The sequence below is a fragment of the Coregonus lavaretus genome (genome assembly GCF_964263955.1).
Source record: "Coregonus lavaretus genome assembly, chromosome: 4".
Taxonomy (NCBI): Eukaryota; Metazoa; Chordata; class Actinopteri; order Salmoniformes; family Salmonidae; genus Coregonus; species Coregonus lavaretus.
Window position 1 is genome coordinate 36,971,644 of NC_139991.1, and position 14,985 is coordinate 36,986,628.

Genomic DNA, 14,985 nt, shown 5'->3' on the forward strand with positions numbered 1-14,985 from the left:
GTAAAATCTTTGAAATTGTTGCATGTTGCGTTTATATTTTTGTTCAGTGTATATCACAAATACGATAATACAAAAACTGATAAAATACCTTGGATTACAAACTAGAGGCATGCTGGAGACTTGCTCCTGCCCCTGGCCTGTTCCCTTGGTTACATCATTAACCCTCCAAGCTACACATGCTTATTAACATCAGTGGGTGGTGGCAAATGATGCTTCTAGATCCCACGCCGCTGGTCATCCTCCCCGACCCCAGGCTTCTGGCGTGATGTCACGTGTATGATGATACTTCGGGGTGGAATGGCAGGTGGATTCTCTCAACTCAACAAGAGTTGTCTGTTTTTCCATCCCCATAGTCCATAGTCAGTAGAGGAAACCTAGGTCGTGTTCATTAGGTACCAAACTATTACCTGTACAAGAAATGCTCATTTTCGCTTTCCATTGCAAAACTTTTCCATTTTGTGCCCTAATGAACACGACCCTGTGATCACAGATTGTCCTCTCTGTAGCCATGGAGGAAAGGGGATTATTGCCTTGCCTCACTGCCTGGTTACCATGGTAACTCTGGCCTCTATGCCTTCCAGGTGCCCCTGACTCCGCAGCCTCCTCCCCAGGGAGCTCCACCCTCTGGAGGCGTGACGTTCTATGACCCCGCCCAGTTTGCACAGGTAAGTTAGGGTTCTGCTAAGAACGGTTAGGCCAGGGTTCCCAATAAGACTTAACACTTATGTAAATGTTTACATTGACATCTGTGGGAAAATTCGAGGATCTCAAGTGAAGTTGTGATGACACCATTTACATTAAGGTAATTTAGCCAAAAGGTACAACCACATATCACAGCCATTGCAAGTAAAACTTTCCTCAATATAGCAGTGAAATCGGTGCTAATAAGAAAAGAAAAGTAAGGCTTGTTCCACCATTGGGGTGTTAGGACACACCAGTGGCTATGTTAACACTGTCAAATCAACCCTCTCTCCTTCTCCCCAGACGAGTACTCCATCGGGACGGCTTCTGTCTGGCCGGTTGGGCGGTCAGAGGGCATACCCAGTGCTGAAGTAAACATCCAGCCTAGTTCATCCTAAAACAGACTATGGGTTTAACCACCCCCTGTGAATGACTGAAGCGCGTAGACACCTCGACTCCCTCTCTGAAGGACCCCCCCTTACACCCCAGATGAGCACTACCATCATCGTCAAACGGCTATACCACTCTTTCACTAATTAAAACAAATATATGAAAATGAGTTAATAATTATTTGCAGGCAAGATTGTCATAAAGGGCTTTTCATGTGTCCATACGGAGTTAGTTGCTGCAATGGATCTTAACTTTCTTGATTATACTGTATGTGAAAACATATTGCCCTCCCCTGACTGTGGGGACAGACATGCTAGTGTGTTCAGCTCTTAGACAACATTCCCTCTACACACACGGGGCCTGTTCTGGTCCTATTTTTATCTATTATGTGTGTCTTTGGCCCCTTTGGTGAGTGTGTTGGTGTGTAAAAGACTAAAAAATGTGTAGCACTTCGGGAGCTCAACTCACTGTTTATACTAGTGTATATGGCTTCTCAATGTTCCTGTACAGATACTGAAGGTAGCGCTGAAGTATGTGTGTGGAGTATCAGTAATGCAATGCCTGCTGTGTTCCCTCTCCCTCAGTCACCCCTCATTCAGATGTGCTCAGGTGTGAGGTGGGGTCCAGCAGAGGAAATAAGAGCAACTGTCTTGTCACGCCTCGCTACCGCAGGAGTTTAGAAGTTTGAGTGTTAGAATGTGCTTTTTGGATATTTATAAAATGTTCCTGCCTACCAACACCTCATTATCATGCACAAAGGTCTTAAGTCTCAGCTAGGCTCCCCCTCTCCCAACTGAGTTTAGAAGCAGGCCTTTATAGGAACAAGGAGTGAGCTTCCGAATCGCGGGATTCAGGGGCCTCATTTATAAACCGTGCGTACATACAATATACCCCAAAATGTGCATGCACCAGTTCACGCTCAAGTTGGCATTTATAAAAATCTAACGTGACGTGAGAATGTGCTCAGCTCCCCGTTTAGACCATGCGTACGCACATCTATTAGTGGTTGAAATATTGTATTGCAAGCTGGCAAGTAAGTATTTTGTGCAAATGGAGGATATGATGAAAAGCTTATTCATAAAAAAATTAAAAACAGGACAACATTAACATGAATGCATCTGTTAGTGAGAAGATCGAAAATCTTTATTTACTCTAAAATAATTAGACATTTGAATCTATTTTCATAACCATTGCAGAATAAATTCCTCACCTTTTCTAGCCGTGACAGGTTCATATTCTCAAAGAAGCCATACAACAAATTAGCATGTGCATCTTTCATTTAATTGGACCTAGGAGCCTAGTAAATAGATAGGCTATGTATTTCAAGATTTGCAATCCCATAGGCAGTTCGGTTTATAATATAGCCTACAGTCTAATTTAAAAGGTGAACAGTTTATTTTACATTTAAGTAGGCCTACTGTAATAAAAATAAAAATAAATTGGTAGCCTGCCTTAGACAATGTTTCAGAATTCACGGCCAGTCCCATCATATTTAGGTGAAAAGTCGATGCAAAACATTGTTGAATTCAAACACAATTTGCCTTTGTTTTCTCTTTCAGAAACTGTATTAGAACATTCTGCCAACACAGTAAATAGACCGGTAGTTTATGTAAAATATTTGAGAGTATGGGTAGGATATTGTATTGCTGTGCGATAGAAGCACGACATTGTCAATTTAATCAGAGCCTATACTAAAGGCAGGACATTGTTTCTATCTATTGATAAACAAAATATTGAACAATTTGTATTTTGCACTGAAGTGTAATGTTTAGCCTACTTTTAAATTATAGGCTACAATCAATCTTGCAGAATGCGCAGACATCAGGCACTTGCTATAGGCACCATGCATGTTTAGTTTGAAAGTAACTGCAAAACATTCTGCCCACAGAAATGTGATCAAAATTGCAATTGCTATTTTAGATACTGCCATGGCCTAATTCCAAATTCCAAATTATACAGCAAATAAAGTGCGTTATTGTCACCATAAAAGGTGAATGGAGGGGTTTTCCAGGCTGAGTTTTAATGCGCGTACAGTTTTACAACCGGTCCGATTTATAACAGGAAACAAACATGGGTATATAGGGTGTGCATCAAATTTATAAATCTAAATATTTTTGTACTTGCACTGACTTTTCAGAAATGGCTCATGCAGAAATGTGTGAAATTTGCACAACAGTTATAAATGAGGCCCCAGGACTATACATCGGTCAAGTCTCAGATGACACCCTATTTCCTATATAGTGCACAACTAGGTGGCTTTGGTCAAAAGTAGTGCACTTTATTGGGAATAGTCATGGTGTCATTTGAGACAACAATTTTTAAATGTCATTAATCTATCCAAATATTTATGATCGATTGTATTTATGAGCTGAAGTCATGAGCAAAAGTGTGGAGAGCAACTTTTTTTTCCGCTGATTTAGCTTTGAAATGTCATTAATAGATGATATAATACCTGGATTCACATTTGTATCAGCTGCTTCTGCAGATGAACTAGCCCATCATTAATTAATCTGTGAAACGAGAGCAAATTTTACTCAAAATGCCCTCTTTTTTTTTCTTTATCCAAAATGCCTTGCTTCCCCTTTTGTGTTCTTGACTTTGTTTCTGTGTTGAACACCCAATTTAGTTTTTTCCAAAGCTCCCCTTTGTCTGAGAAAAGCTTTTTGTTTTTCCTGTTTTAGAATTCAACCCTGTAAAATTCTTGACAAAAATGGTAATAAAGATATTTTTGCGCTCTTTAGCACTTTGAAAGAAAGTATGTTTCATTTTGTTGTATGTCTAGTGAAGGGTGCGTTCTATTCTGATTAGTATCCAAGGTTCATCATGGAGTGTCATTTATCTACATATCAAAATACATTTCCTATTCACACATTATTGCAGTACATCACAACAGTTGGCTAAAATTGTCTGAATATGGAGTATTATATTCATCTTTGTGTAATGTTACTGAATTCATTTTTATTATTGAGTGAATTACAAACCAGTGGACCTAAAATGTGTGCAATATCAAGACTGTTGGCATCACTGTCGCACTACAGATGTAGTTCCCTTCTGCAGGATAAAAGTATTTTGGACCAGCACTACCTATCCCTCATTGGATTTTTCTACTTGCCCGAGTTGTTAATCAACCCAGACAGTGGTCAAATTGGAAGCAAAAAGAATACAGGCCTGTCCCATTCTCCACTCCTGAAGTCTGCAGTCTAAAGAAGCATTTGCATTTCCAGGAGTGTAGGGTGCCTGGTTTAATTTTTAGCAAGCGTGTGAGGGCATCGCAGCACACTTCACTGGCTCAGTTTCCCCTTCCTGTCCAATCATGAGTGTGGCTTAACTAAAGTGCATTGCACTCCGAAACACGTCACTGACAAGTGTTGGGAGTCAGAGTGGGAAAAATATCTGCAATGAGAAATGGCAGAAGTCTGGAATAACCGCTTACAGTGCAGTATACATACATCCCTTCATGGCAATCTATGATCCTGTGGGTTAGTGGCACATAACTCTGCTTGTGTTCATAAAGTAGTGTTCTTCAGCTGAAATGTCACAGTATTTTTGCCAACTTCATTTGGATTTGGTGATTTCTTTGTCCTCTTGGATCCAAAGGCTTTCCTATAAAAATCCCAAAATAAAACACAAATTTACTCAATCTATAGGCTAACAAATTATAGATTATAATTCATGTGTATATGGGAGTTTTCGACATTGCACAATTTATTTCAAAAGCCTGGGGGAGAAGTGTTTGTGTAGTGTGACAAGATGAAAGCTGTACTTTGTTATGATTGATAATTATGCATTAATCTCTTTCCCAGACACTTTCTCCCAAATGCACAAAGAATCTGGTGGACCAAAGTGTCAAACTTGGGGAGCGTTCCTCTGCCCAGGCATTGCTGACGCATGCCAGATCTTATAACGCCTGGTAGGTATTTTAAGTATCAGCTAACGTCATGTTATAGCAATGATGGAATTAGATTAATCTGGCACGGGTGCCGGGTAGGCCTGTTTTGCACTGGGTGAAAGTTGATTGCATTCATTTGGGAACCGGGCTGCCTCCCGGGTTTGAGCCAGGTGCCCCGTTAAAGTAGGCTCAAAACAAACGTGACTTAATTAAGCACGTGGAGTAATGGGTAGGATTCTATGTTTTCACATGCAAAAGTGATTGCTTTTGATAAAAACGCTTTATCTGCCTTCCCAATGAAAATTCTAACATTTTATGGGAAAGAGATATGTTTCTGGAAGATGCTGCCTTGTTGACAACATGACCGAGCGGCGCAGATTACTGTTCGATTTGAGAAAGGCTCTCCTCCCTCACCCCTTTTGAACGTTCACTTCACGGGCCATAGACCGGTGCCCCCGCGGCTCAGCATATTCGACTCCGCCCAATCTTTCAGTAGCAGCCTTGGCCTTCTTTAGCGAATAGAAAGGATGGGATAAACTCCCTGCGCATAGGCATTATTTTAATCGGCTTAATCTACCAACCAATCATCTCCCACAGCACCTTCCTCCTAACCTAACTTGGCAGTCGTAAAATAAGTGCCTGGAACAAGATCCCCCACATTCTGGTCTTGACGAGAATAACAAAACTGTCGAGAGGTTCTCTTCTGCAGTGTTCAACCAATCAAGTAAATGTGGAGGTGAAATGGACTGTCGCCTTGTTAACGTCCGAAAGCGGGAGTCCATTCACAGGCTCTCTTCAATTTCCCTTGAAAACCGGAACATATGGTTATTTTATGACTGCGCTGAGGCTACCCTCCCCGTACGTGTCTTGCCTCCATTTGTAGCCATGTGATTCGCTAAAATTAAATGATGACAAATACTTTACTCAGTAAGGTCACTCCCACTAAGGCCAACTTTGAATCGTTGATATCCCAGGCTTATAATATGTGCTGTGCACAATAGCCTGGGGGCGAGGTTAATTATGCATTTAGTTTGTTAAATGTAGCTTTGTGCACACATACTTGATGAAATAGTGTATTATAAGCCCATATGTGCGGGGCACCAATTAGTGTACGAAACAAACAATCAATGTATTGACATGGATAGTTTCCCGAGTGGCGCAGTGGTCTAAGGCACTGCATCGCTGTGCCACTAGAGATCCTGGTTCGAATCCAGGCTCTGTCGTAGCCGGCCGCGAACGGGAGACCCATGGGGCGGCGCACAATTGGCCCAGCATCGTCCAGGGTAGGGGAGGGAATGGCCGGCAGGGATGTAGCTCAATTGGTAGAGCATGGCGTTTGCAACGCCAGGGTTGTGGGTTCGATTCCCACAGGGGGCCAGTATGAAAAAATAATAATGTATGCACTCACTAACTGTAAGTCGCTCTGGATAAGAGCGTCTGCTAAATGACTAAAAATGTAAATGTAAAATGTTACCAGCGCTGCTTGTGCTTTTTGAACAGCTCCCTCCAACATGGTGCGGTCGCTCAGCATCTGTCTGAGAGCTGCAGGGTCCATCTCCAGAAGCATGCCTACGAGACAGAGTCCTTCTAAATTCCAACCATTACAGACCACTAATATGGTTTATGAAAGAAAACATTAGCGGTATCTGTGATATTACAGTTCACTCAATGAGACATTTTGTTCTAGAGATTAGAACCAAATGCGCAATATGTTTAAACAGTTTAGTGGTAAAGCTGCCACCATATTGCTTCCGCCTTACAGATCTGCAAATATTGAAGGGCCAAAAGGAGAGTAGGGATCAAATTGGGACCCGCTAGTGGCAGGGCTAACCTGTAATGTCATTTGAGTGCGCTGCGTTCATCTCCTGCACCAGTAGAAACAGCCTCTCTTCCAGCCTCTCAGTGTCATCGGCATCTGATGAGTCACTCACATCTGTCTCTTCCACACCCAGCCTACAGCAAAACAGGGTAGGGGAAACATATCATGCTATGAATATCATTTTAAAAAACTGCACATTATAGGCTAAGCTTCCCACACATTATGGCCTGCGACTAGTGAGATATTAGATATTATTCTGGTATCACCATGTATTTACTATTGGATGTACAATAATGACACCATAAAATGGATGAATAATGTTATATTACTGTATAAGTGGGAAGCCTTCCGTGTCAGGCTTCTAGGCTCTCCTTTCGAGACCAATGTCCCATTCAGAAACAACCCCTAGTCCTCAAGGCTTTTTAGTAGATCTGAGTGTGGATAGGTATAACCAATATGGCAGAAAAATATAATCTAGTTCATCAGTGGCTACTATCATATTGCTTATACCTACCCAAATCTAGGGTAATATGGGTTATATTTGGACAGGGCCTCAGTCTGCTTGACTGACAGATCTACAATTAATAACAGCCATTAACAGAGTAGCCTAATCACAGTCTAGTTTCCATCCATTCAGAGGTTCATCATAATATCTGTGATAGGCGTTGTGTCCGGATATACAAATAAAGTCCTTCATAATATCTTTATTCCCCACAATGATGTCCACGCTCCACACTCACTCCTGCAGTGTCTTCAAGGCCAGGTTCACCTGCTCCTCCAGTAGTGAGGGTTCTGAGAGAAGATGCAGCACCGCTTCTTTATGCTGCTCCAGTAGCATGCCTGGAGTGGTACATTGGTACATACATGTTAGGGAAGCATAATAAGCTGTTGGTTCATAAAGGATCAGCCTGCGCTTGCACTGTGTGGATTCACATTGTATAGGGCAGGGGTCGGCAACAGGCGGCCAGCAAGTGATTTTCTTGGCCCCCAACATTTAAAATGTTTTAAATAAAATAGGATTTTAGTTGAGTCAAAAAAGACTAAAATCATTCAGGAATTAAGCTTTTCTGGTCAAGCAGAAAAGTGTCAAACTTTGTGTGTTGCTTTTTTGGCCAGATTTTTTATCTCAATTAGACTAATCTGGTAAAATTGGCCAGATTTTTTTTTATCTCAATGAGACTAATCTGGTAAAATAAAGGTTAAGTAAATAAAATAAATAATACGTTTGGAGGGAGGAGAGATGATTGGCTTACTGATCAGTAGGTTGATTACCAGTGATTTTCTGTGTGTGGCCAGTGTTGCAGAAGTCCACTAGCTCAAACAGCTGTTCCCCAAGCGAGTCAGAAGAGGCAGATGCTTCATCTTCCTCCTTTGACATCCCCGTATTGCTGACAGGACAGAAGTCATGGAGAGATCATAGTTAGTTGAGATCTAGTCTCACATGGCCATCCTTCCAAATCTACGAGAAGCCTGGGCTCTGGAGGTTAGTTAAGATCAAACTCAACCAAATTGTGACACAGAAACTCACATGGGGGCGGAGTCCAACCCGAGTTAAGCATTCGTAAATGGAACGTAATTCCCTTTGTATGCACTGTTCTCTCTACACGTATTCTGACCTTGAACTTAAGCATGAGAATAGCATGCTATTCACCCGCTATTCGTTTGGGGTGGAGATCAAATAAATGACGGTGTGGCGGAGGTGTCTACAGATCAGAGTATGTGAGCGGAGTTGAGTGGTTGGATTTCCGGTCTTTTTCCAACCACTCAGCTAAAAACTGCTCCGTGCTCACAGGAAAAAAAGCTGCAGCTCCAAATTCGCTTCATTAATTAAAATCACAATTTAACCAACATCCATCTATTGTTGTGACTACCTGGACCTACCATTTGGTTTTGAAGTATTGAAACCAAACCATATGATTTGAATGAAAAGTATTTGAATAAACATGAAAAGGTGAATGTAAGACTCACACATCATTTCAAATAGGCTACATGTCATTAAATAGCATAAATAGGTCAGGTGCCAGACAGGGAGCCTGAAAATGAATTATTTAGGCAATATTATTTCAATTATTTCAAGGCTATAGCCTACAAAGAAATACATTGTGAAGCATTTGCGAGTGCGACACAATAGACTGGTAGGGACATAAAACACTCAGCATTTAAACAACATTTTGTTTTATTAAATCATTATAGTCTATAAATTGCACATATAGGATGTGACTTACTTGGAATTAAATATGGGATTGGTAATGTTCTCTAGTTGCGCCGTGATTGGCTCAGTGTTCTGTCACTCATGGGGACACTACGTCACCGCACAATCTATGGGGAGAGTTCGAGAATTCAAGAATTCAAGCCCCTTGGGTGCTGCCATAGTTACATTAGAAGTGCCCATCCAAGAAGGCTCAAGGTCATTGGCAACAGATTTGTATTTATTTTGGATACCCATTAGCTGCAGCAGCTACTCTTCCTGGGGTCCAACAAAATTAAGCCAGTTATACATTTGAAAAACATTACAATACATTCATAACAGCTTTCACAACATATTAAGTGTGTGCCCTCAGGCCTCTACTCTACTACCACATATCTATAACACAAAATCCATGTGTACGTGTGTATTGTGCGTATGTTATCGCGTGTTTGCATGCATGTGTCTATGTTTGTGTTGCTTCACAGTCCCCGCTGTTCCATAAGGTGTATTTGTATCTGTTTTTTTAATCTAATTTTACTGCTGGCATGAGTTACTTGATGTGGAATAGAGTTCCATGTAGTCATGGCTCTATGTAGTACTATACGCCTCCATTGTCTGTTCTGGACTTGGGGACTGTGAAGAGACCTCTGGTGGCATGTCTTGTGGGGTATGCATAGGTGTCCGAGCTGTGTGCCAGTAGTTCAAACATAAAGCTCGGTGCATTCAACATGTCAATACCGCTCACAAATACAAGTAGTGATGAAGTCAATCTCTCCTCCACTTTGAGCCAGGAGAGATTGACATGCATATTATTAATGTTAGCTCTCTGTGTACATCCAAGGGCCAGCCGTGCCGCCCTGTTCTGAGCCAATTGCAATTTTCCTAAGTCCCTCTTTGTGGCACCTGACCACACAACTGAACAGTAGTCCAGGTGCGACAAAACTAGGGCCTGTAGGACCTGCATTGTTGATAGTGCTGTTAAGAATGCAGAGCAGCGCTTTATTATAGACAGACCTCTCCCCATCCTAGCTACTGTTGTATTAAAAAAAATAAAAATATGTTTTGACCATGACAGTTTACAATCCAGGGTTACTCCAAGCAATTTAGTCTCTTCAACTTGCTCAATTTCCACATTATTCATTACAAGAGTTAGTTGATGTTTACGGTTTAGTCAATGATTTGTCCCAAATACAATGCTTTTAGTTTTTGAAATATTTAGGACTAACTTATTCCTTGCCACCCACTCTGAAACTAACTGCAGCTCTTAAGAACACAAAAGTACTCAACATAGTGGAGATAAAAACATAGCAAACAGAAGACATAGAAGGCACAGTATGTGGGTATGTGTGGATGTATTGTGATGGAAGGTGTGGTGTGCGTTTTTGTGTTTGGAAAAGTGTGGCGTTAAGTGAGTGAGAAAGGAAATGGTTGCATATCCCAGAACCAATGTGTGTCTGTGAGCAGGGGTTGTGAGAGAGAGAGCTTTCAAATTGTGCAGATGAGGGATATACATTTTAAAATAACGTATACATCTAATTGATTTTTTATTGTCCTATCATGATGGAACGGTCCCCAACCCTATATCCTAGACACCCACCTGAGCGACTCATACACCAAAGAGAAGTCCCCATCTGTTTTATGGCCCTGCTGTAAGTTGCCTATATGCAGCCAAAACAGAAAGATAAATGCGGTCAGAGACCTACTAGAGCAGCACCGCCCCCTCAAGATTCTGAGCCTGCCTGGCAAGGTTGGTCCTACAAAGGCAGAGTCCCCTTGATTGGAGAGCATAATCTACTAGGAATTTCTCAAAGCTGCTAATGCGAACCTTGACGACCTTGTACCTAGCCGGTGGGGATTCCGGTGGGAACCCCCACCCAGGTAGTGGCAGTGCTGGCAACACTAGCTGCAGTAACCCATGGGGAGGGGGTCACACTTGGACAATCAGAGAGGGGGCATATTATTGTGGCCCTGGTGGCACAAAATAATCAAAGGTCTGACTGCACGGAGATGCTTGGGAAAATGGTTACAACGGGGGACCAGAGTTTGTGTGTTTCAGGGGAAGGGGGTGGATCTGATCTCCATCACCTAGGACTTGACATAGGTTAATCAAAGCTCAAATGTGTCAAATTTTGCTCAATCTTGCATGCTTTTTCAAACAGCTGTAACTGTATATGCATTCGTAAATCAGGTCCTTTCTTGAGGTAGGCTCTGGAATGTAACAACCGTTGAGCATCTGAGCTTAAGGTTGATTGTGGAGGAAAGGGGTTGAGAATGTGCGTGTGCGTGTATCCCACATCTGTTGCAAGGGGGTAAGGATGTTAGGGAGAATATAGGATGAACCACAATAATTGTTTGCTAAAATAAGAATTGCTTGACAAAAATGTAATGTAGAACAATGGCAATCCGGGTTATAGGTAACAATCCTTCGCATGAACTGCCGACATTATTACGCATATTAATTGATATTGATGGAAATTAAGATATGCAAGACATTAGAATTGAAATGTATTTTAATAGCTATATACACTACCGTTCAAAAGTTTGGGGTCACTTAGGAATTCCTGTTTTCGAAAGAAAAGCAATTTTTTTGTAACATCAAATTGATCAGAAATACAGTGTAGACATTGTTAATGTTGTAAATGGCTATTGTAGCTGGAAATGGCTGATTTTTAATGGAATATCTACATAGGCGTACAAAGGCCCATTATCAGCAACCATCAGTCCTGTGTTCCAATGGCACGTTGTGTTTGCTAATCCAAGTTTATCATTTTAAATGGCTAATTCATCATTAGAAAACCATTTTGCAATTATGTTAGCACAGCTGAAAACTGTTGTGCTGATTAAAGAAGCAAAACAACTGGCCTTCTTGAGACTAGTTGAGTATCTGGAGCATCAGCAATTGTGGGTTCGATTACAGGCTCAAAATGGCCAGAAACAAAGAACTTTATTCTGAAACTCGTCAGTTTATTCTTGTTCTGAGAAATGAAGGCTATTCCATGTGAGAAATTGCCAAGAAACTGAAGATCTCGTACAGCGCTTTGTACTACTCCCTTCACAGAACAGCGCAAACTGGCTCTAACCAGAATAGAAAGAGGAGTGGGAGGCCTCGGTGCACAACTGAGCAAGAGGACAAATACATTAGTGTCTAGTTTGAGAAACAGGCGCCTCACAGGTCCTCAACTGGCAGCTTCATTAAATAGTACCCGCAAAACACCAGTCTCAACGTCAACAGTGAAGAGGCGACTCCGGGATGCTGACCTTCTAGGCAGAGTTGCAAAGAAAAAGCCATATCTCAGACTGCCCATCTTAATCTTTTCTTTTTATTGGCCAGTCTGAGATATGGCGTTTTCTTTGCAACTCTGCCTAGAAGGTCAGCATCCCGGAGTCGCCTCTTCACTGTTGACGTTGAGACTGGTGTTTTGCGGGTACTATTTAATGAAGCTGCCAGTTGAGGACCTGTGCAGGTCCCCTGTAGCTTAGTTGGTAGAGCATATGCACTCACTAACTGTAAGTCGCTCTGGATAAGAGCGTCTGCTAAATGACTAAAATGTAAAATGTACCTAGACTATTTGCATTGATCCCGCCCCCGCATAGTCACTTTACCCCTACCTACATGTACATATTACCTCAACTAACCTGTACCCCCCCACATTGACTGGAACCCCCTGTATATAGCCTCATTATTGTTATTTTATTGTTACTCTTTTAAAAAAATTACTTTAGTTTATTTAGTCAATCTTTTCTTAACTCTTATTTTTCTGCATTGTTGGTTAAGGGCTTGTAAGTAAGCATTTCACGGTAAGGTCTACACCTGTTGTATTCGGCGCATGTGACAAACACAATTTGATTGGATTTTTTTAGAGAATTTGGCAGTAGGTCCAACCGGCCTCACAACCGCAGACCACATGTAACCACGCCAGCCCAGGACCTCCACATCCGGTTTCTTCAACTGCAGGATTGTTTGAGACCAGCCACTTGGACAGCTGATGAAATTGATGAGTATTTCTGTCTGTAATAAACCCTTTTGTGGGGAAATACTCATTCTGATTGGCTGGGCCTGGCTCCCAAGTGGGTGGGCATATGCCCAGTCATGTGAAATCCATAAATTTCCTCCCCAGTTAGCGCAGGTGTTCTCGCTCTGGATAAGAGCGTCTGCTAAATGACTAAAATGTAAAGGTGTTCGGTGCAGGCTCCATAGCTAATTAGCACAGGTGGTCGCCTTTGTCTTCTGTAAACAAGCCCTGTAACATGTAGGTATGTGTGGGAACATTAACCCTAGAAAAGGTGTGTAGTAATTTACCTTTTTTTATATTATTATTTCTCGCTGATATGAAAGATTCGTTGCTTATGTTTCCAAAACAGTACTGAAAGCGATGCGTGTTAAAGCAAGACTCGGGGCTCTTAACAAAACTCCTCCGATCAGAAGATACTTTCGTCAATAGGCGCTAAAGTAGTTAGCGTCTATGAATGGGGATTTCTCAATCTTACCTTGGGCCCTGAGGTAGTTGCAGAGCTCTGAGGGCTTTCTCAAGGGCCTCTGTCAGCATAGCTTCATCCTGCTGCATCTGAGTCAAAACAGGACCAGGTAGCTCCAGCAACATGCCTGCGACCCAATGACAATGCCATCTCAATATACCATATGAAACAATGTTGTAAAAATGTAATCTACTAGCTAGCTATAACATATTGGTAGTAATGCATATGCCTACATAGCTGCGTAATGCTTTGCAATTTGAATGTTAGTGTAAATGTAAAACGTTTTGGGTGACTCACCTGTGAGTTTCCCGGCGATCTCGGCGTATTTGGGGTAAATTAAATCATACAGCTGTTCACCAAGTACCTCGAGATCTTCCTCATCCTCCATGATGATGTGATATTTGGCTGGTTCTTCACTGCTGTCGTTGTTGTTTACAATGCTAACCGGCCATTTTCTACCGTCTGATTAGTCTCCGACTTAGAAGTTCATCTTTGAGACGTCGAACGAAAAGTACAGAGCTAACTAACTATCTTCAAAAGCTGCAACACATATCAACTGTGATCGACTAGCTAGATCTGACTGACAGTGAGACTCAATTGATGATGTATAGCAAAATTAGCTAGCTAGCTAGCTTGTTGACACATATCTGATTCAGAGCGCACATCGACAACAACAAGATCCATAAACTGTTCGTTCTTCTTCTTCTTCTGTGGGTTTTATGGCAGACTACAACCCCAAAATGTGTATTGCCGCCACCAACTGGACGGGTTGAAAACCAAAACAAGGTCAAAAGAAAATCCGTATGTGATAACGAAACTAACTTCATCCACCCAAATAAAAATAGTACATTGACAAAACCAAACCAAAACTCCCACTTCTTCCTTCTTTCAAATCTCCATATCTCCCTTCTCAGGCTCTAGGGCCTAACAGGCCACAGCTTGTGACAATATTCCATGTAACTCCTCCGCTGAGAAATCTTTCAGTCTCAGGAACCGCTCAGCCGCATCGACAATGATATCTATCTTCCTGGACCTGCTCTCCACCTTGGCAGTGCCATTCATCACCATAGCTGTAAAGGCCACAAAGTCCACCTTCTTAACCTTTAAAATATCAGGGTCCTGCTGGTGAAAGGCAACCCCTGCAGCCTGCAGTGAAGGCCTATTCACCATCATGGACTCTTCAGGAACACCATTCAAACCCTCAACTCTTTTAACAGCTGCTGCATATGAAATGCTCTGGACAGCCCTGACTTTGGCTACCTCATTCTCTTTCACCCTTGTCAGGCAATCGAAAGATGTAGCTTCATGGTTCCCACCACAATTGTTCAGTAGAGAGCAGAACATCCATAGACATGGAGCTGCTGCAGCAGTTCGGCCATTTCCTACAGGTAACACGCACACACAGGATTGGATGAGCACACACAGACACACAAATGGTCATATGTGTGTGTCTGTGTGTGCAATTTTTTATTTTGAAAGGCTTAAAATCTTCACAGAGAATCGTAGGAGATTTATTTCTGTTTATTTCAAATAAAATTGTAT

General features: G+C 41.9%; 2 protein-coding genes across 4 annotated transcripts in view; one reads left to right on the plus strand and one right to left on the minus strand.

The window, feature by feature from the left end:
• sec16a (SEC16 homolog A, endoplasmic reticulum export factor) overlaps positions 1-3,811 on the plus strand; it is a 76,491-nt gene extending 72,680 nt beyond the window's left edge. For all 3 annotated transcript variants that reach the window (XM_084159739.1, XM_084159741.1, XM_084159740.1), the window contains 2 exons: positions 582-665; positions 985-3,811. In XM_084159739.1, the coding sequence (XP_084015865.1) occupies positions 582-665; positions 985-1,056 (156 nt within the window). In that variant the 3' untranslated portion in view covers positions 1,057-3,811. The remainder of the gene's footprint in view (positions 1-581; positions 666-984) is intronic.
• A 601-nt stretch (positions 3,812-4,412) lies between these two features.
• LOC311127852 (uncharacterized protein) lies at positions 4,413-14,146 on the minus strand. Its single transcript, XM_084159742.1, has 7 exons — positions 13,741-14,146; positions 13,456-13,570; positions 8,052-8,167; positions 7,520-7,619; positions 6,792-6,913; positions 6,435-6,529; positions 4,413-4,674 (listed from the first exon to the last, which is right to left on the minus strand). The coding sequence occupies exons 1-7, from the start codon at positions 13,829-13,831 to the stop codon at positions 4,627-4,629; spliced, it is 687 nt and encodes a 228-aa protein (XP_084015868.1). The 5' UTR covers positions 13,832-14,146; the 3' UTR covers positions 4,413-4,626.
• Positions 14,147-14,985: the final 839 nt, after the last annotated feature.